The sequence below is a fragment of the Bombus pascuorum genome, chromosome 11, assembly GCF_905332965.1.
Source record: "Bombus pascuorum chromosome 11, iyBomPasc1.1, whole genome shotgun sequence".
Lineage (NCBI taxonomy): Eukaryota > Metazoa > Arthropoda > Insecta > Hymenoptera > Apidae > Bombus > Bombus pascuorum.
The window spans coordinates 7,469,889-7,494,230 of record NC_083498.1 but is presented as its reverse complement, the minus strand read 5'-3'; the positions used below and the strand labels follow the sequence as shown (position 1 = coordinate 7,494,230).

General features: G+C 35.0%; 1 protein-coding gene across 3 annotated transcripts in view; it reads left to right on the top strand.

Moving 5' to 3' along the window:
• The window catches only part of LOC132912164 (ras-related protein Rab-32), a 57,872-nt gene extending 34,794 nt beyond the window's left edge, over positions 1-23,078 (top strand). For 2 of the 3 annotated variants that reach the window (XM_060969343.1, XM_060969342.1), the window contains exons 2-4: positions 15,945-16,173; positions 17,736-18,061; positions 19,421-23,078. In XM_060969343.1, the coding sequence (XP_060825326.1) occupies positions 15,945-16,173; positions 17,736-18,061; positions 19,421-19,534 (669 nt within the window). In that variant the 3' untranslated portion in view covers positions 19,535-23,078. Of the gene's footprint in view, positions 1-3,535; positions 4,459-7,394; positions 7,851-10,113; positions 10,686-15,944; positions 16,174-17,735; positions 18,062-19,420 lie in introns of those variants that run through there. The other variant, XM_060969341.1, reaches the window with a different exon arrangement.
• Positions 23,079-24,342: the final 1,264 nt, after the last annotated feature.

The window sequence follows — 24,342 nt, the reverse complement described above, 5'->3', positions numbered from 1 at the left end:
AAGCGTTTAATTTCTGTCTGCCTTACGTTGCACCTATTCTACTCCGACCGCTGTGTATCAAACGAACGAAATGGTACCAATGTGCCAAACGAAAGCTACTGTCAACCAAAAGTCAGGAAATTTATTAGAAAACTTAAATTTCACGTGCTTCGAATCCAATGTAACAACTTCCAGAAATCCTGATTTACTTGTGTCTGGCTCGCGTCGCATCTATTCTACTTTCGCTACATTCCGCTGTCAAACAGAAGGCACCATCGACCAAAATCCTTGAATTTTATTACAAAATATAGATTTCACGCGCTCCAAATCCAATACGACATTTTTCACAATTCGAAATTCTTAATTCCTGTCTGCCTTACATCGTACCTATTCTACTTGTTCTTCATTCCACCATGTACCACAAAGAAAACCTACCAGCAACCAAGGTTCACTAAACTTAAATTTCGCATCCTTCGAACCTGACACGATACTTTTCGCAGTTTGAACATTTTATTAACTTCTGTCTGCCTCGTATTGTACCCATTCTACTTGGACAAAATTCCACCACGTAAACAGGCCCTGCCAGCAACCAAAAGGCAAATCACGCTCCATGTAACCCAAAACAATTAATTCTACAAAATCGAGCGGTTACGTAACGTGCTAGTTGTTCGTCGAGGTGGAGCCGAACAGTAAGCAGTGAGGGGACGATACTCGCATGACGGGGTCTTGCGGCTAACCGCGCGCTAGGTCCCAACTCGGCGCTCGTGTTACGCCTACGTGTTGTCACGGTACCATGGATCTCGTCTAGCCAGAGAGGAAGAGAGCAAGAAACGCGCGGAAAACTCGTCTCGAGGCTGGTTAACGCGCGAACAAATGCGTTCTCGCGTACAAGTGGAGGGGCACCGTCATGCTCCTCCTCCGTGTATTGTCCTCCTTTAGGCATTTTTACGCGAGCTTTTAGTGTGGTTCCGCGCATACAACCAACAGTGTCGTGATCTCTTTCGATTTTCCTTTCTCATCTTTTTATTTCTATTCTCTCTGTGTACGTAGCGACTCTTCGTATCTTCTACCTGTTCGTCTTAACTTCTCCCAAACAGTGACTTCTTTCATCTCCTATGTGCTTTCATTCTTATTTCCTCTAAACATCGATCCTTTTTTATCTTCAATTTCTTTTTCTCAATATTTTTATTTTTCCTTTTCCTTCCCCTTTCGAGTAGCGAATTTTTGTTTCTTCCCAAGTTTGATTCTTCTGAAGTGCTTTTGCGAAGCTATCAAAGCGCGGGCGCATGCGTAGACACGCTTGCGAGAAGGGAAGTGCGCGCGACGATAAATGATCGGGCCGATCGAATTCCTGAAAGATTTCCATCGGTGAACACCTTCGAGGAACGTTGCGCACCATCGAAGCTTCGTGCAACGAGCTGGGTGACCGGATCGTCGGTTCGTCATCCTCCTTACGCGTAACTGGAATTTCATTTGATTACGAGGAAAGAAATTTTGGCTTGTTTCTGTTACCTCGGAGTTTGGAATTATTGATCGATAGAGGTAGAATATTTGGCACCAACGATCCATAGAAATACGACTAGAACATAGAGCAATAAAATAGAGCGATACAATGGTGAATTGATACGAAATAAACAAGAAATCTAGACGTAGACATATCACTTACGAAACACTGGACTTGTAACGCGTGAAGTATTAATATCTCTCTAACTGGATGATTAAATTTCGTAAGGAAAAATGATGGCAAGATTCTCGTAGAATCTATGACACGGACACATTTCAGATGTTTCGTTATAGATTCGTTCATTTATTATTCCTCCGACTCTTCAAACAGACTCTTCAGTTCCTGTTCCGTGTAAAAAGTACCGAGCAATATTTCGACTCATTTACAGCCCCTTAACTTTTGCATAGAGATGGAGGTCAAGATTCCTCCAATCAATTTTTCATTCGGGGAAACTGTATACGATACAGTATTAAATATTCGAACGATGAATTCTGGAGAGGAACCTCTGCAAGTATTTTTTTCTTTTTTTTTCGAAGTTAAAATCTGTGCTGATGAGATATGCTTAAAACATTGTCTAACAGTAAGAAAGTTCTCAGTTTTAATTTTACTAAAGATATTTCATAATAGTTATAGTTGTAAGGATCTAAAATTAATTTTGAACGTTTGGAATAATGTAAGAATTGTAAAATGAAAGTTCTGCTACGATATCTTTACAAAATTTACTTTCTGTTTTTACTCGATTTTGGAAACTTAGCCACAACAGAGGACTAAAATCCTAAAAGTTGGAATTTGACTTCAGAGGATAAAATATTGATTTCACATATTGAGATACATACACTAAGACAGTGGTCGATTTGAATATTTTATACACAATATCCGATCGATGACCTCTCCTGGAATGTCACACAGTGTGTAGAAGAACCCAGAAATCCTCTGCCACTGTACCCAGAAAACAAATCACGAATTCTACTTCATCCTGCGATTCCCAGGCTTCTCCGTTTCACTAGGTATCTATCTTTCATCTCCATTCGACTGTACGGTCTATCGAACCTACAAGGCGTTGCTTTCAACGAACACCCATAGCTTTTGTATTAATCATACAAGTGACAAAGAAAGAAAGTAAAAACTTCAAATTACAGTCGTGCATGTACTGTGATAGAAAGAACAGATATGTATGAAGTAACAAAAGGAAAAATAATAATAAACTTAAATAACAAAGGAAAATAATAAGAAACTTCAACTCGTATCCGTGCGTAGAATTACATTTATCTGACCACGTTAGGGAACAAGCAATAAAATCCACATAATTCGCGTAGTAAGCATCGACCGACTGCTTGCATTGCCTCAAATGTTCTCGCGTAATGGGAATTCAGATAAGTAGATTAGGTATGCAGGAGATCATTTAGTCAGACACTAAATAACATTTTGTTCGATATGTAAGTAGAGTTTCATTTTGTACCTATAATTTTTCGTTCGTGCAGAAGAAAATTCAGACAGCGATCCACATTCAGAAAAGTAGATTCAATCGATATATAATCGGACAGAAACTAGAATTTTGTGCGAGTAGGTAGAGTTGCATTGTATCTACAACGTTTCGTTCGTGCAGTAGGAATTCACATTCAGATAAGTAGATTCACTGAGTAGTTTACATTCAGATAAGTAGAACAGTCAATAGTTTACATTCAGATAAGTAGATTTAGTCGGCACCGCGTTCGAACAAGTAGATTCGGTCGACATATAATCAGACACTAACTAAAATTTCGTTTCAATAAATAGAATTGCATCGTATGGAAATTTATTCTATTATATGGAATTGGGAAAAATAAAATTCATACAAATACCAACATGGTGGTAGTTAGGTCCCTGATATTTCCTCGTTCTATATAGAATTTTCATTAAAAACATTCTCTTTTATTCTCCTTAATTAAACTATACATAGTTTCCCCACAATGTATAATTACATTTTTAATATATATTAATAACATTGCCTATGGGTTCTGAACAAGAACAGAGCCAACGTAAACCGTAAAGCGTATCGTAAAAGACGACTAAAAGGAAAACCCACTGTTTAAAAAATGTAAAGAGCCTTCTATCCAAATTTTCAAACAAGAAATGTGAAACAAAGAAATGGGACAGAAAGGGAAAGATTTTGAAATATTTAATAGTATGTTCTCTTACGAAAATTAATGAATTTAATTAATTAACATATTAATCAATCTAACGCGATTCTCGAATGAATTTCAACCTAACGTAATTTCCTATCATACTAACCATACAAATCTCTCTGTCTCTCCCTCTCCTACTTTTTCGCCATGGCTCCTCCCTGGACAGACATCGTATTCGCTCTTTGAAACAGCAACATATGAAAAGAATAGAGAAAGGAGGGGGAAACGTGTCGGATTATCCGGCGGCCGGCCTGATCGGACCTAGAAAGGCGGTTGTTCTAAGGTTTCCGCGTTTGGCGTAGGAAGCCAGCCCGTGGACTGGCTCGTGCCTTGACAGAGTGAGACACAAAAACATCAGGCCGAGAATCCGTCGTTGTGGATCGTTAAACGTCGTTAAAAATCGACGCCGGTGTGCAAACGTACGCTACATACGTTATACTCCTACCACTTTCTTCACCCCTTCTACGAGGATGGACCGTAACGAGAGCGCAAACGAGGGCGGAAGCTCGCCGGATACGGTGATCGCGCGCTCCTCGTCCGAAGAGGAGCGGAACAGGTTCGCGTGCAGCACTTCCGGTGAATACGTGACCGTAGGTGACAGCAGCTCCAGCGTGGACACGGTCACGAGCGTTGGAACGACGACGAACGTGGCCACCGGTGACCCACCGGCCGCAGACGATAAGAAAAAGGGAAGATTCGGAGCTTTGAAGAGCAGCTTCCGGAAGGAGGGAGGATTGTTCAAGATTAAGCGGAAGAACAGGCAGCTGGACGAATCGGCTGCCGAGCCTGAGCTGGATGTCGAGGAAAAAGGTTTATTTATTTGGCTTGTTCCTCTCTCCCTTTGAGTTGTTTGCGCTCAAGCAGGATTGTGGTTATGGGGAGTTTATTCTTGTGGTTGCTGAAGTTATTCTTCTTTTCTTCCTGGTTTCAGGTTACGTGTTGTTCGAAGGGTTGTTTTTTTCAGGGTCGTGTTTCTCTGAGTTAGACACAAATCGACTGTGATTGGTATTTACGCAGAGGAGAGTTTGCAAATTTGCAATAATTTCAGTAATCTTTATCGAACTGATAGATTGACTTTCATTACACAGTGATTTAATAGCAATTGGCAGATTCGTTAAGCTATCTAGAAAATTGTTTGTAATAATGATAAAAATAGAAACGTCTGTGCGGTTAAGGACTAATCTACTCGACATGTTCTTAGCTCGTGTTTCTTCGCGGGTCTTATCTTTGTTAACTTTGTTAATAAAGTTTGGGATAGTTTGGAGAAATTAGAATTCGTAGACGTTGTTTTGTTGGTTTCTATCGAGGTTATGCTGATTGGTATTGAGATAACTGGTGGTGACTGGTTAGGGTTGTTCTAGGGCTTCGTCAAATGGTTATTCACGAGCGGTATGTGGTTTCTTTCTCTACACTCATTCTACTTTACAAGTTTCTCTTAATCGTCGATCTTTACTTTTATCGATAGATTTCTATGAACTTATTGGTAAAAATATTTAATGGCTTCCGTATGTGTCCTTTCATAGTTTATACTCTATTTTATTGATTTTTAAAATAAAATTGCCTTCTCTTAGCAACAATAGATTATAGAGTTTCCTGCCCATTGTTCAGACACTGATTTTAATCGCTGTGATACTCGACACGTAAAGTAATCGGCAGGACACTGTTCTGGATCTATGAACAGATTCCTTAAGATGTTAATCTTCTTAATAGCTACACGGTATCTGGGCAATTACTGAAAGCCATCGAGCTCTCGTTAATTACAAAGGATTTATAGAACCAGCTCGTCCTTTCAAGACCAATTTACATAACATCTGATACGAATCTGATGCGCGAAAGTTATAATAACCGTGAGAACCACGATTTCAATCATTCGAATAGATGACTATGTGTAACAAATTCAGAGATCCTCCTTGAATGTTGTCGTCTTCATAATTCATGACCTATCTCAATCTTAATTAGCTTCGGGTGACTTAGCATTCAGTTATCAAATTCTTCAACGTATTTACGTCTTGCTAAAACGAGAATGTATAGGAACCTCTCGTATCGAAAAACACATGCTACTAAATCTTTCGACATATGTACACATTGCGTGCTTTACTGAAAGATCTTTGTAAAGATAGACAAGTCTATCTTTATAAAAGATTGTTTTCTTCCTTTATAAATCCACAAAATCATTCTAAATTAACTACACATGAAATACTTGTCTTTTCAATTTGATTTATTTTAAACAATATTTTCTATACCAATGATATTTATTATAGTCAATACTTTTTATGTATCTATCATATACTATGTTGGAATACAACGCATAGGCACAAAATCCTTACACAGACACCTACACAGGCATTTGAACAGGACACTTACACAGGTCATATTCATTGCTGTATAGAGAGTGGGGTTCAAAATATTTAAGGAATCATGGGTCACTACCTACGTCTAGTCTGAGAGTAACTGGCCAATTGTCAACAATCTCCATACGTTGTTAATTATATCACTCACTTATATACATTTGGTTCTATAGTTCTGTTTAATAAATATCACTGAATATTATTTTAATATAAACATTGTGTCTCCCACAGATTATTAATCTTGACTTTAAGATTAAATTCTAACATACTATAACATCTACTTATTCTAAGTTACTACAGTTAGAAGTGTATTATATTTGTTCGATAAGCTGCTGTATTTATTATATTCGTACACCAACTGTATGTGCTATGCTAATTATATTGGGTTGTCGTAAAAGTGTCTTTCTTTTACAGACACGTCTTTTACAACGATGCATCTTCATACAAACATGAAACCTAATCTGCCGAACGTTCTTTATTTTGATAGAACAAAATGGATCATACGTAATTCGATAAAACAATCTAAAACGGAAAATGTTGTGCATCCATTATTTCTTTATAAAAGGAAAGAAACTTTTCGGACGACCTAATAATTTTCTGTATTTTTATATACTCGCTTCTGTGGAAATGATACTTACTATGATACTAATGATACTCCTTTCTTTATATTTGGTACATCTACTGATAACTATTATATTTTTTCTATTTATTTGTGATATATTCACAAGGCTGACTTACATCTGTCCTGTTCTACTTACTTTAACCACTGCGCCTCTACTGTATCGTTTTTGTAGGATTTATACACGTAATATCTCTGTTGTATCCATTTGAAACATTTTACTGTAATCTGCTATTGTTACACGTACTGTATCCGTTGTATCTGTTACTCTCATACCTTACATACTATGCTCACTATATTCACTATATTGTCTACTCGATTACATTATTTAATCAATCAATCGTATCTGCTACATTTACCATAGCAATCACATTTATCATGCTTATCATAGCTAAATAAAATCCATAACTAACTATATGCACTAGATCGCTGATTTTTATGCACTCTTAAGAAATACACGTAATTCAAAATAGAAAAATACCTGAAATATCTGAAACAGAATAAATCTTATAATAATTATAACATCTAACACGCTTATAACGCTTACAAAAATATTCGTTTGCATAAAAATTCGCAGTCCAATAATCACCGATTCAACATCCCCGAAAACCCTATAATGATCTTTATTAAACCCACCGCTCACCGATAAACCATCAAGCTTAAGCTTCTAGTTCCATCAACCTCTATCTTAAACTCCATAAAGAAAAAAAAGGAAAGAAATCCCCCCGAAAGAAAATCTACTCTCTGACCAAAGATCCTCTGTCTGTCTCACGCGACAGAAACGGGTCGGAAGCGGAGTTCAGTGGAGGAGGAGGACGACCGCAAGGTCGTCGTTGGTCCATCGACGACCTTGAAGAAGAAGAAGAAAAAGTCGAACTCGTTGGTGCGCAAATTGAGCCTGAACAAATTTCGTCTGTCGACGGAGCAGGAGCCGAGGCACACGCCCGAGGGTGGTGACAGCAGTCGATCACAGAGCCAATCGTCGCAGGAATTGTCTAGCCTCTCCGACAGCCCGTCGAGGACCGCGAGGAAGGGGCAAGAGATCGAGAGGCTTGGCCATCGCGACGGATACGAGGCCGACGAGCAGCCTGACACGTTATACGACGTGGACAGGGAGAAGGGAGAGCCGAGGAAACCGGAGAAACCGACGGAGAAACCGGTGAGCACGGTGACCGTAGTGCAGCGCAAGTCGCCGTCGTTAACCATCAGGAGCTTTTCCTCGAAGAGTCAGTACGGTGAGCGATCCCTCTCTCTCTCTCTCTCTCTTTCTCTTTCTCTCTCCGCACTCATACATACATGCACTCTCTTTCACTGTCACCCATTTTTTCTTAGTCCATTGATTCTTGGCTTGGAGTTGGTTCCTGATTTGGGTTAGGGTCGTGGAAAAATTGATGGTTGTTGAGTTGCGAGTTACGTGTACGGAATGTTGGATGGGGGATGTGAGTAGGGTTTACATTTTACATTATGTGGAGAATTTTGCGTAGAGTGTACGTGGAATTTGTATTCTATGTGCAGAGTTTATATGGAATTTCTAGTCTGCATAGAGAATTTTATATATGGAGTTATATGGGATTTGTACTCTGGGTGAATAGAATTTTACGCACTTACAAAGATTACATGGAATTTCTACTCTACATATAAAATCTTATATTATGTAGAATTTATTTTATAGAATGTGTGGAATATCTACGTTCTATACATAGAATTTTGTGTATGAAATTTATATGGAATTTGAGTTGTACGCGTATAAAATCCACAGAATTGACATGGAATTTGTGCTGCACATTATACATGTAGCATGCGGAATGTACTGAATTTTAAGTATAAAATTTACATTCTATACATTGAAATCGTCAATCAAATAGTAATTGCCAATTATTGCAGGCACATAAAAATTCTGTATTATAGTCTATCAATCATTCATGTATTGAATCATATAATTATATTTATATACATATATGTATAATACATTATAATATGAAATGATTTACAGTTACTCTATGACTGATGATCAAGTGGAGTCTATAACTTGTAATTGGTAAAATAATGTTTTTTAGAAGTTTATGAGATTTCTTTGCCTTATGGTTCTTTATGGTGGTTGGTTCTATTTTGATCAAGGGCTTTGATTAATGTCACTGTTAGTCATTGATGAATGGCACGTATTAAAATAATGTGATTCAATTGGTTCTGCTTTATGATAGATTTTAATAAATCTGACAGACACTGATAGTATTATACACATTATAGTAATCGTCGTTTCATTATTGTGCTCATGCAATTCTAGAAAATTCATTATAATATGATAAACAGACATTCTCTTAATATCTTGGAATTAATTTCCGTATTATAATGTAAATCATCAGACTGCTACAAGTGGTTTTAGTTTCGATTTTGGTTTTTCTACTTGTTAATTATTTTTTATTTTTCCAAATCTTTTAAATTAATTAATGCCGTGTAATACCATTAGCACTCGAGTGCATTATTCGAAGTGTTAAGAATAATTAACTTAACTGCTCTAATCCAAATACGATTTAACTTTAATAGGATTTATTAGCTAATTAGTTTCAGTTCATTGAGCAGCCACTCTTTAATTAACTCAACTGAATTTCCAATACTAGAAAATATAATGGAATAACTCGACTTAAGTTACAGCGAGTTATTCTATCTGACTCAAGTACTCGATCTAAGCTTCAGGATAATTAAATACTTAATTCTGATAACTTCAACATACACCTTTATTTCTACTGTTTTACATTACACTAACATTTCTTGATTTAACCATAACATAACATCATTTAACCATCCAATTTCAACCTCAACATCCACAACCCCATCGTTGTTCAACATCCATCTTGAATCTTATCTTTTTACAACACTCACACTTTAACTCGACCGTTGAATATCAACTTCAACATCCACAACCTCATCGTTGTTCATCAACATCCATCTTGAGTCTTATCTTTTTGCAACACTCACACTTTAACTCGACCGTTGAATATCAACTTCAACATCCACAACCTCATCGTTGTTCAACATCCATCTTGAGTCTTATCTTTTTGCAACACTCACACTTTAACTCGACCGTTGAATATCAACTTCAACATCCACAACCTCATCGTTGTTCAACATCCATCTTGAGTCTTATCTTTTTGCAACACACTCTCTAACTCAACCATCAAAGTTGAAGTTTAGTTTATGCTTGCTGTTCTACAACCCTCACGCTGTAACTCAACCATTAAATTTCAACCTGAACATCCACTATTCTTCGACATTCAACTATATCCTCATCATACCGCATAATACGAAACCTGAACGTACTAACATCCTGCAACCTACGTTCGAAGATGTCGTCGTCTCGACTTTCAAAGACCGCCACGTCATCATCATCATCATCATCATCACCACCATGACAATCACCACCATCATCACCTGAAATTGCCATTGAACGAACCCTGCGAATCCGACGAATGAACCTGGTGCGATTATCCGCGTGCGCAGATTCCCAATCCTCGGAGAAATCTCCTCGTCTGGAAGCTCGGTGCAGCTCGGCGCTTCCCTATGCGCTTTCAAAATGGGCGGAGCAAAAGCCGCCGAAACCAACGTCGACCGAACCATCTAGAAAATCCAAATTGAACACGAAATCCGAGTCCGAGTCTGGAATACCAAAATCGTCCCCTCGCGAGGTTAGACGAAAATTGTCCTTATTGGAGGAGAAACGGGCGATCTTTCAGCGTCGTTTGTTTGAAACTACTCGTGACACGGATTCGGGCGAGACGGTGATCGCTGTTACCGTCGACGACGACGATAAATCGCCGTCAGTGAAGGAGGAGGAGAAACAAGAGGAGAATCGAACGAAGAAGAAGGCGAGGCATATCAGTGTGAAAAAGTTCGACACGTTCTCCACGTTCGAGGGTACGTTCGACGAGGAGACTGGAGTTGGCTATCTGGCTGGTATTGAGGAGGATTATACCGAGAGCTACGATAGACAGCACGATAGTTACCTGGCTACAGTGGGGTCGATGATGGCTGACAACGCGGAGAAGAGCAAGGTCGTCAGTCAGGATAGCATGGTGAGGAACTACTTGTGTACCCACCGTAGTTTTTCTATCTTTTCATGGCTCTTCTCTTATTTTCTATTATTGTAATATTTATTTATTTATTTACTTTAATATGGATAGTATGGCGAGGAATTACTTGCGTTGTCATCATAGTTGCTTTGTTTTCTTGTGGCTCTTCCCTTGGTTTAGCTTTCTTATTATAATATTTATTTATTTTGATATGGCTAGTACGGTGAGAACTACTTCTATAGTGACCGTAATTTTTCTATCTTTTTTCTTATACATATCTATATTTATTATTACAATATTTGGTTTATTTATCTGCATATTCCTATTATTATTATTATTATATTCGTTCGTTATATTTATTCGTGGTTTTTTGGTCACACTATAGGGAACATTTCTGCGTTTTTCTCTTTTAAGTTTGAATGTTTTATTGCATTGTGTGTCTTTTATTCTTCCTATCTTTGTCTCTATCATTTCTTTGATGCATTTCTCTTTGAATTTTTTCTTCTCTTTTGCTTTGGAATATTTCACTCAGTATCTTTCTTTGGTGCAGTAATATTGTTGATGATTTTTTCCATATTTTTAAAACATTTTTAGCCTCCTTCTAGGAAGTTTTTCTCTTTGAACATTCAACACATTCTTTTCTGACTTGTAATTTGCAAAATTTGCAGTTGTAAAATTTCACTAGCCATGTCAGTCCAGTTGTATACAATATGAAAGAGCGTTTGCATATTTAAAACGTACACAGTATTGAAGCGAATTACTCCACTTGTCCGTAAACAAGTCCCCTAACCTGTCCCAACCTGAACCGACCATCCGCAAAAATACAAGATCTTTCTTCGACTTGGAATAAAGACACCGAACTCGATACTCGTTAAAACTCGTACTCGGCTCTAGTATCTTTCTCTCTTTGGATTCCTGTCGTCATTTGCATAATCAGGTTTCCCTTTCTAGATATCGACACCCGACACAGTTTCAAAACACCGCGAACGTTTCTTTGCATCTGTTTGTCCATAGAAACCTGTAATCCTACGACGCAGGAATCATAAGGTAGTCTCGTTCTGCGGTCAGGATTTGCGGTTGCCGCGCGTCGAACCCGCTCTCTTCGCTTTTGTCCCGTGTATTTTTCACTCGACCAACCCCTGCAACAACCGATGCTCTCGAGTTACGTGGCCTGCCGTGCTTTATCTCAACAGTGGCGTCTTCTATCTCAACTTCTATATAGCATAATAGAGAGCTGAAAAGACGATTAGTCGAACGAATACCTGATTTACTATTTCTCATCGACTGTTTCTGATGGAGTATAATCGCCAAGACACGGCTACGGAAAGTTTCTCTTATTTTTCAATGTAGCGTTTCTATTTCCATCATATTAAATTTCCTTACACGAGAATGCTATCAGGTGTACAGACGAATAATCCAAGTTTGTTAGCGAAACACAAAGTGTTTAATTGAAGGGAAAATACTGCAAGTTGTTCGGTCAAAGTATTTGTCGTTGCTGTGTGTAACTTTTATTAGTCGAACGATCAATTCCATCGCGGAATAACGTTGCGTCTGGGACTTGACGAAGGAGGACGATCCCTGAAATTGCTGCGCGACAACGCCAGGCCGTACGCTGCTTCTATGACAAAAGACACGAGTTTGTAATGAGTCTTGGACGTCCTGCGGCAACCAGCTGATTCCTTAGAGACATTAATCCTTTAGATTGCCATCTGTTCCGATCGATGTAACGTGCTTCACCTGTTATCCGCTCCCAGTTAGTGTACACGATAGAAAAATGAGGTGGAATGAAAGTTTCAAGAGATAAAAATGTGTCGACGATTGGATCTTGTGCAAGCATTTCACCGTGATGGAATTGCAATTAAAATTCCAATTTAGAATTCCAAATTCTACGCGAAGAAAATTATACTATATCGGTGAGTTGTGGAAAATTTGAAATAAGGCCTCCTCGTCAACATTACTCACGATTAGTAAACAAGCAAAAATTCCAAAGTATAAAAATATCTTCTTTGGAGCTGCAAAGTTAGCCCTTGAATATTTTACTATCTAGTTACTTCACGTATATTGACTTAATCTTGTGATAATATTTACAATTCTGTACAGATAGAATTTATGATTAGCTTACACAATTGGTATTTATCATCGTATGCCGAGTAATTTAAACGAAAACACGTAGATTTTAAATGTTTCTAATGAAAACCTGGCGCTTTTAATTCAGCCTAGAAAATTAATATTTATTTAAATTAATATATATTTATTCTGCTCTATAACACATGCTCTATAAACAATGAATTATACAGAATTTTTGATTCTAATTCTAACGTTCAAGCCTGTAAATCTTTCCATCTTGACATCGACACTTCTCCAAAAAGTTTCATTATTAAATTTTATTATTATAATCTGAAGATGTAACTGAAGATGAAGGTGAACTTCATGTTACGATGATATAATTTTGAAACTTACGAAATCGTCAGATGTGGAGACATTCCTAAGTGTGATAATGCGTGTTGTTTTTAAACGAGGCTTAGCTGCCATTAAATGCAGTATACCATAGCAATGTTGCTGCATTACGGAGCATTGTACAACCGGCAACGTTATGGCTTCTACCTTTACAGCAGACTATTATTATTACCCTAGAGTTTATGGTTACGGCTTCGTGCGGTATTTTCCATGGCAGATTATCCTGCTGAGTGTAACCACACGTTACACCTATCGTATTTCTAATAGTCGTTTTATTTTGTAAAATACACCATGATTCTGTTTATGCTATATTAGTATTAGGCGGAGTTTCTTTTTATTTTAATTTCAAATCCTTCGGTTAATTAATAATTTACTTATTAGGCTTAAAATTTTGCCTGTTTGTGAAAGAAGAAAATTATGATTGATTATGATTGATTATATTTATTTATTGTAATTCTCTTAAGCAGAAATAGGGATTGGTAACCGCTGCAAATAAATTATTATTTATATTATTATTAATTATTGATATTATAAATTGATACTATTATTAATTATAACTAGTAATTATACTAGTATAATATATAGTGTAAGCATACTTAATAGCAACTCTTAAAAGTAATAATTAAAAGTAATAAAGTATAGAAACACGCTGTATTATTTATGAGATGTGTAATTCTCTACAATTAGAACATGACAGAAAGAGATTATAATATATTACGATATTATTTGCTTGTAGAAAAGATTATAATTTATTACAATACTATTCTATCTTGATGAAGAATTTAGGAACTAGCGATCTACAGAAATACATAGATTAATATCATTATGGTGTACCGATAAGCTACGATCGTTAATTTTGGTACAGTCCTAACGATTTCAACTAAATTGATTATTTTTGTAAACGTTTAGAGCAAAATTTTCCTCGCTTATAACGTAATTCAAATCTTTTCTATAAATAAAATAAAAAGTTACTTTTGTATATAATAAACTACGATAGTTCGAAGAGGGCCAAATAGAAGAATGAAATCGATGAACAAAGCTACGCGATCGTCTGCTCAGATGTTTTTGAAGAAGTAGAGAAATAAATAAATAGCGTGAAAGTTAAATAAACTAGTGTTCGATAAAACATTATCATACACCACAGTAGCTTTCTATTGACAGATTTGCATTGTAAAATGATTATCATCGGTGAATCATCCGCTTAGAGTTCGACGGTCGGTTCATAATGTCGAAGAAACTTTGTTTCTCGTTAGTTTAGATGAACCTGGTAATGAGTGAACATCGGTCGGGCTGAACGCATTTGAAGTAACGTTTTAAGTAAAACATTAATCAGAAACAATATGGGCGTCAAAAAGAAGAACAAAAAGACTGTATCATTTCTGAATGTCCCTGAATCGAAAATTAATTCGAAGACTTGGATATGGCGCAGGGTTAGTTCTTTAATTATCTTTAACTATTAATTATCTTTCTTCTTCTTTTCTTTTTTTTTTCTTTTTATTGATCATGTGATTCGATGTTTGATTATTATTGTGTTCGTTTATTAGTGACTAGAGTTAGTTAATAATATTGTGCAGAGGAAGCAACGACGAATGTAAATTAAGAAGAGAAAACAACATCGTAAATCAGACTCGGTAATATTTGTATTGGGAGTTGTTGGATCGTTTTATTATGCTTCCATTACGTGCTTTACTTGCTACTTGTCGCTTTCTTCTTTGCTCGTAGCTCGATAAGATAAGTAAAGTTGCGAGAAAACGTAGAGATGCAACATCGTTGCATAAAATCGTGAAACATAATATCTTTACGCATTATACTCGATATTAAGATAAATGAACGCGTATTTAACTTTCTATGACGATGTACAAGTAAAGTTGAAATTATAATTCAAATGCGAACTTGAAAGTTACAACCATCATGTGTATGCGATTTAAAATTTCACCGATTGTTTAAAAGATTCTGTGATATTCGTAAGAATCAGCTTAATTTCGAATTGAGCTAAAATACTGCAGTGAATTGCAATCTTTTTTCTTTTTTCCAATTAAACGAATATAAGACAATTCTGCAAGCTTGGCTTCGTATGTTTTAGAATGCTAATTTTAGTACGCATAATAATTATTGTGTAATTGTGTCAAATAGCGAAGAAAATAATTGCATAACGAAGATAAGAGAAAGAGAAAAGTAATAAAAATGGTATTATTCGTTTAAGAATATCAGACAGAGAATAATGAGTGTTTGAGATAAGTACTATAATAAGCCTTTATTTATAACTCGACCTGGATAATTTTTTAAATCACTAAACAACGTTGCCAGTTACCAGACAACTAAATGAGCAGGAAATTAGGTGTGTTTAACGTACTTCAAAAAGAATAAACTTCCAAAAGAAATAATTATAATACTTATAGAATTTTATGCAACAAAGATGCTATTCGAATAATTGATAATAAATAAGATATAAGATAATATAGTCGGTCTAAAAATTCTTCATGTCATTAAAAAATGAAAAAATCGTTACGATGAAGATGTAATAATAATAGAAAGAAATTTTGGCGTTTCTTCTCGTAATAAATTTTCCAAAAATGGAACGTGCTTCGAATAATCATAGAAGAAGGTCCTATCTTTCCCAAACAACGTTACCATTTTATAATTTAGGTTCTACATTGATACGAATGATGTTAATAATGATTAACAGGTCTGGTGTTAATAATATCGATAATATTGAAACATAGTAATAAAAATTAAACATTAAACGATAGATTGTGGAAGAATTGGCGATTAATGGCAATGGAATTTTGCTTTCTGTTTACACAGTCGTCACAGAACAATGCGCCGAATGCCGGATTAGGCGATAAACGAGAACACTTGTATAAAATCCTGGTAATTGGCGAGCTGGGCGCTGGAAAGACGTCAATTATCAAGAGATACGTTCATCAATTCTTCTCGCAACATTATCGCGCGACAATTGGCGTTGACTTTGCACTGAAAGTGTTGAACTGGGACTCGCACACGATCATAAGGCTGCAGTTATGGGATATCGCAGGTTAGTCTTCTCCTTCTTTTTTTCTTTTTTCTTTATTTAGTTTCTTTAACCTTCTTCCCGTTTTCTTGTTCGTTTCTTTCGTGAATTGTTAATCCTTACGTCTTTGATCTTCTTACGCCTTTTTATTCTTCCTTTTGTTTTCTTTTTCTTTGTACTTTTCGTGTCGTATGAATTATTTCTTTAAAACTTTAAAGTCGATGACTGGACAATGACGAACGAATTTATTTTGCATGATTAGTGTTATGGAGAAAGAATAAATTGGAATTTGAGTCGTTTATCAGATAAATCGTGTGATATTTAAAAAAAGCAATTTTTACGTCGAATAATCTTCTAATAATATATTAACGAAATGTTGCATTATCAAGATCATTAAAATTTAGTTTCTTTCATAAAATCCCATATTATTTTAGAAAGCAACAGAATACTTCGTTAATAGGAAAATATGTGGAAAGTGATTTCCACGTTGTTCAAATATATTTATTATTTAATCGATGTATGATGTATAATTGATGAAATTGTATGCCATTGAATTAAAATACGTATACATATACCTAATCGTAAAATATAATACAACAATCAAATTATTTATGTATATTTATGACGTATACAGTCGTTTAACTCAGATTGCTCGTAGAATAATAATTCATAAAAAGAGATATTAGTAGAAATAAACTTGGCGCCACTAAGCACATAATAAGTCGTAATCATGTTCTAACATATTAAACAAATTCATTACAATATAAACACTTGACTGAACTTTAACATTATACAACGACCTTTCTGTTTACTACTAACCAGGTCAACAGTAATTGGTCATTGTTGCTATTAGCGTTGTAATTGTTGAATCAGTGTTGTACAACCAATTGTTGAATTAGCGTTGTACAACAACCAATAATTACAACAACCAATTAATTGTTTAGTACTGTCCAGGTTAAGAGATTGTTGTATGAATGTTGTATAACTAATTGTAGAATCAGTATCGCATAACTAATCCTCGAATTAGTATTGTATACCTAATGGTTGTGTTAGTGTTGTATAACTAATTGTTAAACCAGTGTCGTATAACTAATCCTCGAATTAGTATTGTATACCTAATGGTTGTGTTAGTGTTGTATAACTAATTATTTAACCGGTATCGTATAAATAATTGTTGAATCAGTGTCGTACAACCAATTTTTGAATTAGCGTTGTACAACAACCAATAATTGCAACAACCAATAATTACAACAACCAATTAATTGTTTAGTACTGTCCAGGTCAAGAGATTGTTGTATTAATGTTGTATAACTAATTGTAGAATCAGTGTCGCATAACTAATCCTCGAATTAGTATTGTATACCTAATGGTTGTGTTAGTGTTGTATAACTAATTGTTAAACCAGAGTCGTATAACTAATCCTCGAATTAGTATTGTATACCTAATCGTTGTATTAGTGTTGTATAACTAATTATCGAACCAGTATCGTATAACTAATTGTTGAATCAGTGCTGTACAACCTATTGTTGAATTAGCGTTGTACAACAACCAATAATTACGTCCACCTTGTGTTTACTACTGTACAGGTCAAGAGAGGTTTGGCAACATGACGAGAGTGTATTACAAAGAAGCAGTAGGCGCGTTTATAGTATTCGACGTGACGAGAAGCGCGACCTTAGACGCAGTGGTGAAATGGAAACAAGATTTGGACTCGAAAGTGCAACTTTCTGACGGTTCACAGATACCTTGCGTCCTTCTTGCGAACAAATGTGACCAGCAGAAGGAAGGTCTAGTGAATTCACCAGCGAAAATGGACGAATATTGTAAAGAAAAGAATTTCGCCGGATGGTTCGAGACTTCGGCCAAGGAGAATATTAATATCGAAGAGGCTGCACGATTTCTTGTCAATAAAGTGAGTAAAAATGATTGATAGATTCTGTGTTTATTTATTAATGAGATTACAAGGCTAACTTTTTGTCATTTTTTGTAGCGAATGATTAATTAACAAAAATTGTTTTATTATATAGATTAAGCCAGGATTTTGACGATTCATTAGAAAATCATTGATTAATTGATTATTTAGTCGTTAATAGGATTAAAGAGATAGTCGTTTTATACGATTATAATTATTTTTTAAAATGAACAAATTTTGAAGAATCGTCGCAAAGAAACTGACACGACCTTTCATTCTGTATTAATAGATCGAACAAAAATTAGTAATTCTTTATTAGACTTTTATCGTCGATTATTTATGTAATATTCTTTTCATACGTTTCACCAATTTCTAGCGATATTGTTACGAAGGTAGGCGATTTCTCATTAATAAAATTCAAGTCAAATTTATTAATGATTCTTCGTGAAATCACTGGAAAGCTCGAAGAAACTTTTCATTGCAAAATGAAAATACAAAGAAGAGTATCATTTTATTATAATACGATTAATAAAATGTAATAATGAAATTAAGTAAACGAGTGTAGCTCTTAAACATGAGAAAGAAAATACTCTACTCGATATTTTCTGCCGTTGTTTTCCTTCATCTAACCGCGGAATTCAATTGACGAAGATACGTCGCCACCACCACGAGTTATTTATGGAATATCATATTGCCCTCCTCATTAACATACGTACAAGCTCGATGGATTTATCAATGACGCATTTTCGCGTCCGGTGATCGTCTTACGGTGCATATTTAATTGTTGTTCGTTGATTGAAATTAATTCAAATTTCGTGACAGCGTCTACCTGACCGACAAGCTCTTCACGTCAAACAATTCATATTTTACCTGCTACCTGCACGCATCTCTTTCGAAAGAAAATAGACATTCTTCTTCCACATCGTTCAACTTCGCAAAACAAAAAGTAAAGAAAATTGTCGAAATTTATATACAAAACGTAAGCATCGATCGACACAAGTGGTTTGTCAGTAAAATTTAAAAAATTTCCAAAAGTGGACTCATAAATCACTTGGGTCTGCGAATTACTCGCATAAAAATGGTACGAAAAGGGGGAGACAACGAGTCGAAGATACGTTAAACAAATGTCAAAGAACGTAATTATAAATCACTTTGATTCGTAGATAGCTGAAATAATAATAGTGGGTGCGATATATGGGAGATAATAATTTGAAAAGACGCGGAAAAGAATGTCAGAAAATGGTCTCTGCGAATGGCCATTTTTATAAAAGTGGTACGAAACGAGGGATAAGCTGAAAATTCGCAGAGAAAATCTGTTATTCAACTTCGTTAACAAACCTGTTTGGTTTCTTCTTGCAGATACTTCAGAACGACCAGATGATGAAAGGTAATGGCACCCAGGATCAGACAGATGGCGAGCGGTTCGCATTGAATCAAACGCCAACGAGTTCAAAGAAATCCTGTTCCTGCTGACGAATCGGTAACCAACCGATAGCAGGATCATCCGGTCCGTTATTGTGGTCCTGCCATCACCGTTTAACCATCGGTGCCATGACACGAGAGTGCAGTTCTGCTTGCTCCGCGTCGACCATCACCGTCGTCGCTGGATCTCGTCTCGATCGTGTAACCAATTTCCTCCCTGAGAAACGAACCATAATAACGATCATTCCATCGATCAAAGTCATCTTTTGTAAGATTTCGATGCTTCCTCGTACATCGTCGATGGTTACTGATTGAGAATTTATGAAAATCGAGCATAATTCTTCCATTTTATCTTTGTAAATATGCATACATATATATATATATACAATGACGGACAAAAGAAAGTTTAAACGATACTGTTTTATTATGACTTTATTCGAGTTTTAGAAAGCGGAATTCTATTTTACGAGTACGATGAATAGAGATGATATATATATTCGAAGATGGTGAAAAACATCCAGTACGAAGTTACCAATACTCGTATATTATGGACTGAGGGTTTTTATACATTTATAGGAAATTTATAGGAAGGTGCAAAATTGCACGGAATGCACATAATATGATCCACGCTATAGTGCTTCGCATAACACTTGTTAGATAAAACAATTTTCCATCGAGATTCCACTGTTTCAATTATATCCTCAACAATATTAATTTGTATAAAAATCTCCAGTCTAAGAGTGTGCAATTTTAAACTTTCTTTTGATCACAACTGTACGTGATTCGCATTTGTCGAAGGTTCGGTTGGGTTTGTCGAAGAGGGTGATGAACTTGGAATGCTGAAGAAGCGTGGAGAAAGTAAAGTTTTTAAAATATTAGAATTCTTAGACGTAGTCAGACTGACTAATTCTTCATCAAAATGTTGAGAATTCACAATGATTTTATAGATTTTCTTTTGTAGTTCTCAGGGGATTTGAACGATTCTTTTTGTAATGTATATGAATTTACTCTGTTTCCTTGCGTTTTTTCCTACACTTTTCATTTTAACTCCCTTGAAATCGAAGACAAGTTAAGAGTAGATAATCGAGAGTGTTATTTATAAGACGAATATTAAGTAAAATTGATAATGATACCACTAGGGATTGACTACTATCATAATTATTGCCACTATATACTAAGTTTCTAGAAAACCTGATTAAACATTGACAAATTAAACGTTTAAGATAGACTTAACATCTTCCCTTGAGTTCTACGCTAAATACTCAACTACTAAAGAACCAAATTTCAGAATTCAATGAATTCCTTCATCTGCTTTTAAACAATTTTAACATGATCGTCCTTCGTCTTTACTTGCAACGTTTTCTGTATTCATGTTTTTCAAGTATTCATTGTTCAATTCCAATCATTTTAAAGTCCACTTATATCGCTCTTTATTTGTGAAAAAAGAAACTTTGGAATGTTTCAACTTTTAAGCGAATGTGACTCGTCTCGGCATTCTGAGCTCACCATTCTTCCAAATCTTCATAATTATGGCTTCCATCAGAAAGAAACGAAAGAATGATAAGAAGATTGTGAACGATTGACGATTGTAAGCTCGACAGAAGATAGAAGAATTTTTATTAATAAGTCGAACGTTTTAGCGGGGATCGTTGATCGAAAGTCAGCACCGCTTATAGAACGTTTTTGTTAACGCGAGCCTACGACGAATAAACGATGTATCCGTCACTGAAAGAGCCTGTGAATACGCTCCTACTCGAACTTTGCGACTCTTACCATTCCAAAAGATCGTTTTTACAACCTTAATTCTATATTTCGTTATTGCTGTACAGTATTGAATGCGAAAGTTTTAGAAACGCGAATAAGGACAGCTATAATAAATAATTTCGACATAATGGATAAATGCTTAAGAGGTGGATTAACGAATACTTGAAATGTACAATTCGACTGTAACGTAATTTGGATTTGTTAGGTATCTAATTTGGATATTTGTAAAATTTAGACTTATTAGATATTTCATTTTTAGATATTTTTCTAATAAATCTGATTTTTATTCATTTTTATTCAGCAATTATTCTTCTGTAATTTTTATATTCATAATTCGTTTTCTGTTTCCACCTCTTGGTTTTAGAAGACTATGCTAACGTAAGCCTAACGAAATAAAACACTCTCACGTTCCAGCGATTTTTATATCAATTCTAAATCTTAAGTTCTATCTGTTTTCTCTTTATTGTTATATTTTTGTTGGTTTTTATATTAAGAAAAAAGAACATAGTGACAATTCACGTCGACGACTAACAGCGTTCATGAATTAAACAACGAATTAACAACATGTCGATCATTAGATGTAAAGTTAAGAATTAAGAAAACAAATTTACTTCTAGTTGCCTGCTTTTTTTAATTAACGAGTGACGACAACACTGACCATTATGGACACTGGCCGCGACTTATTCTAATCGAACTGAAAAGGTAGCTAAACTACGTTAGCCGACTATCGATCACTTACTATGATAAGTCTAGTTTACGTATATTACCACTCAAAAGTATCTGGACATTTATTTATGTACTCTTGATAGATTGTGACTTAATCGTAAGATGAAGAAGAAACTTAATTGGTTTAGTTCTTTATTGTAATCGCTGTGTATGATATTATAAAACGTTACAATGAAGTTAGTTTCCAAAAGTAGAATATTCTGCGACAAATTTATTTCAAGATACTAATCTTTGTAAAATATTCCATCATTTTGAAAATTCTTTATTTCATTTACAAGCTGCAAGTCAAATAAACAAAGTCTTAAATTAATAGAATATGAAACTAAGATATTATGGAGATTCAAAGATACAATATATATAATATAAACATTAGAAGCACCAAAGTTTCTATTTGTTTTTGTTTTTAAACATAAGCAGTTAATTATATAAAAAGTCAATTTACAGAAGCTTGCTGTTATTTCAACATTTGCAATATTTACCAAGAACTGTACTCATCAGTAAAATTAGTAATAATTTTCATCGGTTTTTACTAGTGTACGTACCATTAGCAAGTTTTAAATCATTTGGATTTGCCTAATCTCCATTGGTTCACAACTCCATTAAATTCATAAATATTTCATTATTTTCCACTGATCTACATTTCATTATTTGTATCTTCATTATCAAGCAAAAATTGATGTACTAAATCTAAGTATCCAGATACTAATGAATGGGTAGTATAATCATTATTGATGATTCTTCAACGAATTTTGGTCCGTCGATGAAAACTAAAACTGTGTTCCACGTTGAAAGCCTGACTGCTTGGAAAACGTTTCATTTTCTATATAATAACGTCGACCTAAGTAGAGTTTTTTATACGAGTAATTGTTAATGTCCATGATATATGTATTTAACAGAGGAAATGTCGTGAGTTTCTGCGTTTTTCTATGGAAAAATGATGTGGTGCCACGTGTTTTCCTGTCTCTTTTATCGTTTCTCCTTTTTTATTAAGATGAAAATACTTTGTTCATACGTATTATATATTATATACAGATTGTATTTATATGTATAAGAAGCATGTTATATATACATATAATTTATAGTAAAGTGATTGAGATTCAATATACTGGCCTGTTGCAAAGCATTTTATTTTTCCATCATTTCTGTCACGTATTTGTAGAGAAATACCATTATTGGTTTACTAATTCACACGAAGAGAAAAAAGGAAAAAGGAGAGAAAAAAATATTTTAACAGAAAACTATAAATCCATATATCCTTGTTTCAATGTATCTCCAGTTAATTAAATTCAATTTGTAGACAAATAATTTTTTTCGATCGTACTTCGTTTATTCATATACTGATGAAAAAGGATAGGAAAATATTGGAAAATATACATCCGCATATTTGTCCTAAATTAATAAAATTCAACTTGTAGACAGATAACTGGATGCAATGCAAATAGTTTAATAATTTCACTCTTGTCCCACTCGAGTTGCTCAACTATGCATTAGACAATGAATATTACGTAATGCAGGACACAGGTGTCCTTAGACGATCCTACTATCATAACGTTACGTAGAATGTACTCTCACTTTCTGTGATGCTAACGCGCCTATTAAGCTGTCCACTACTACAATTAACCAGTATCCAATCACTTCGCAGTCCTCGAATTTATATAATCTTCGTTAAATCATCATCTTCTTAGGTTTCTTCTCCATGAAAATCCGATTGAAAAATCTATGTCACTCGTGTATAAATTAATTTCCATCATCAGGATATAAAATCGATATAAATTATGCATATTGGTATCTTGTTCTTACTACGAACAGGCGCATCAATTCCATCATCAGTGAGACTACAAATCCATGTACCATCAAATCTGATAGATGACAAATAGCAAAAAGAATTCTTGTATCGTTTCTCAGAAAAATCATCGTAAGAAATATGGTAAAAAGAGATTCAAGTTTGTTCAGGATTGATTGCCACTAGAAAACAATTCTTCATGATGAAACTCCTCTGCTCCTTGGTCATTCATTCGCGATTTCATAGTCATCGTACCGTGCAAACGTTGTTGAGTAAATGGCACTCGCGAGCTGGCGTTCTTCTTTAACTGTTCATTGTCCGAGTGCTTTTTAATTTGATGTTTCGTAGACTCTGTTTCTCGAAAATTAAATAGAATATTCTTAAAAAGATCAGATTATTGCGTAAAGAACGCGGTAACTTAAAATGAAATAATTTATTGCCATTGTTCTTTGTCCGAAAATTTTCTTCCATTTTCCAAACGGACAGGGGATTTGTTTAATAATTTTTTAATACCTCTTTCCTACCTCAAACTCATGCTATTTTTCACTTTATATTTTAGTGTTTTATTATTCCATTATTTAATTAG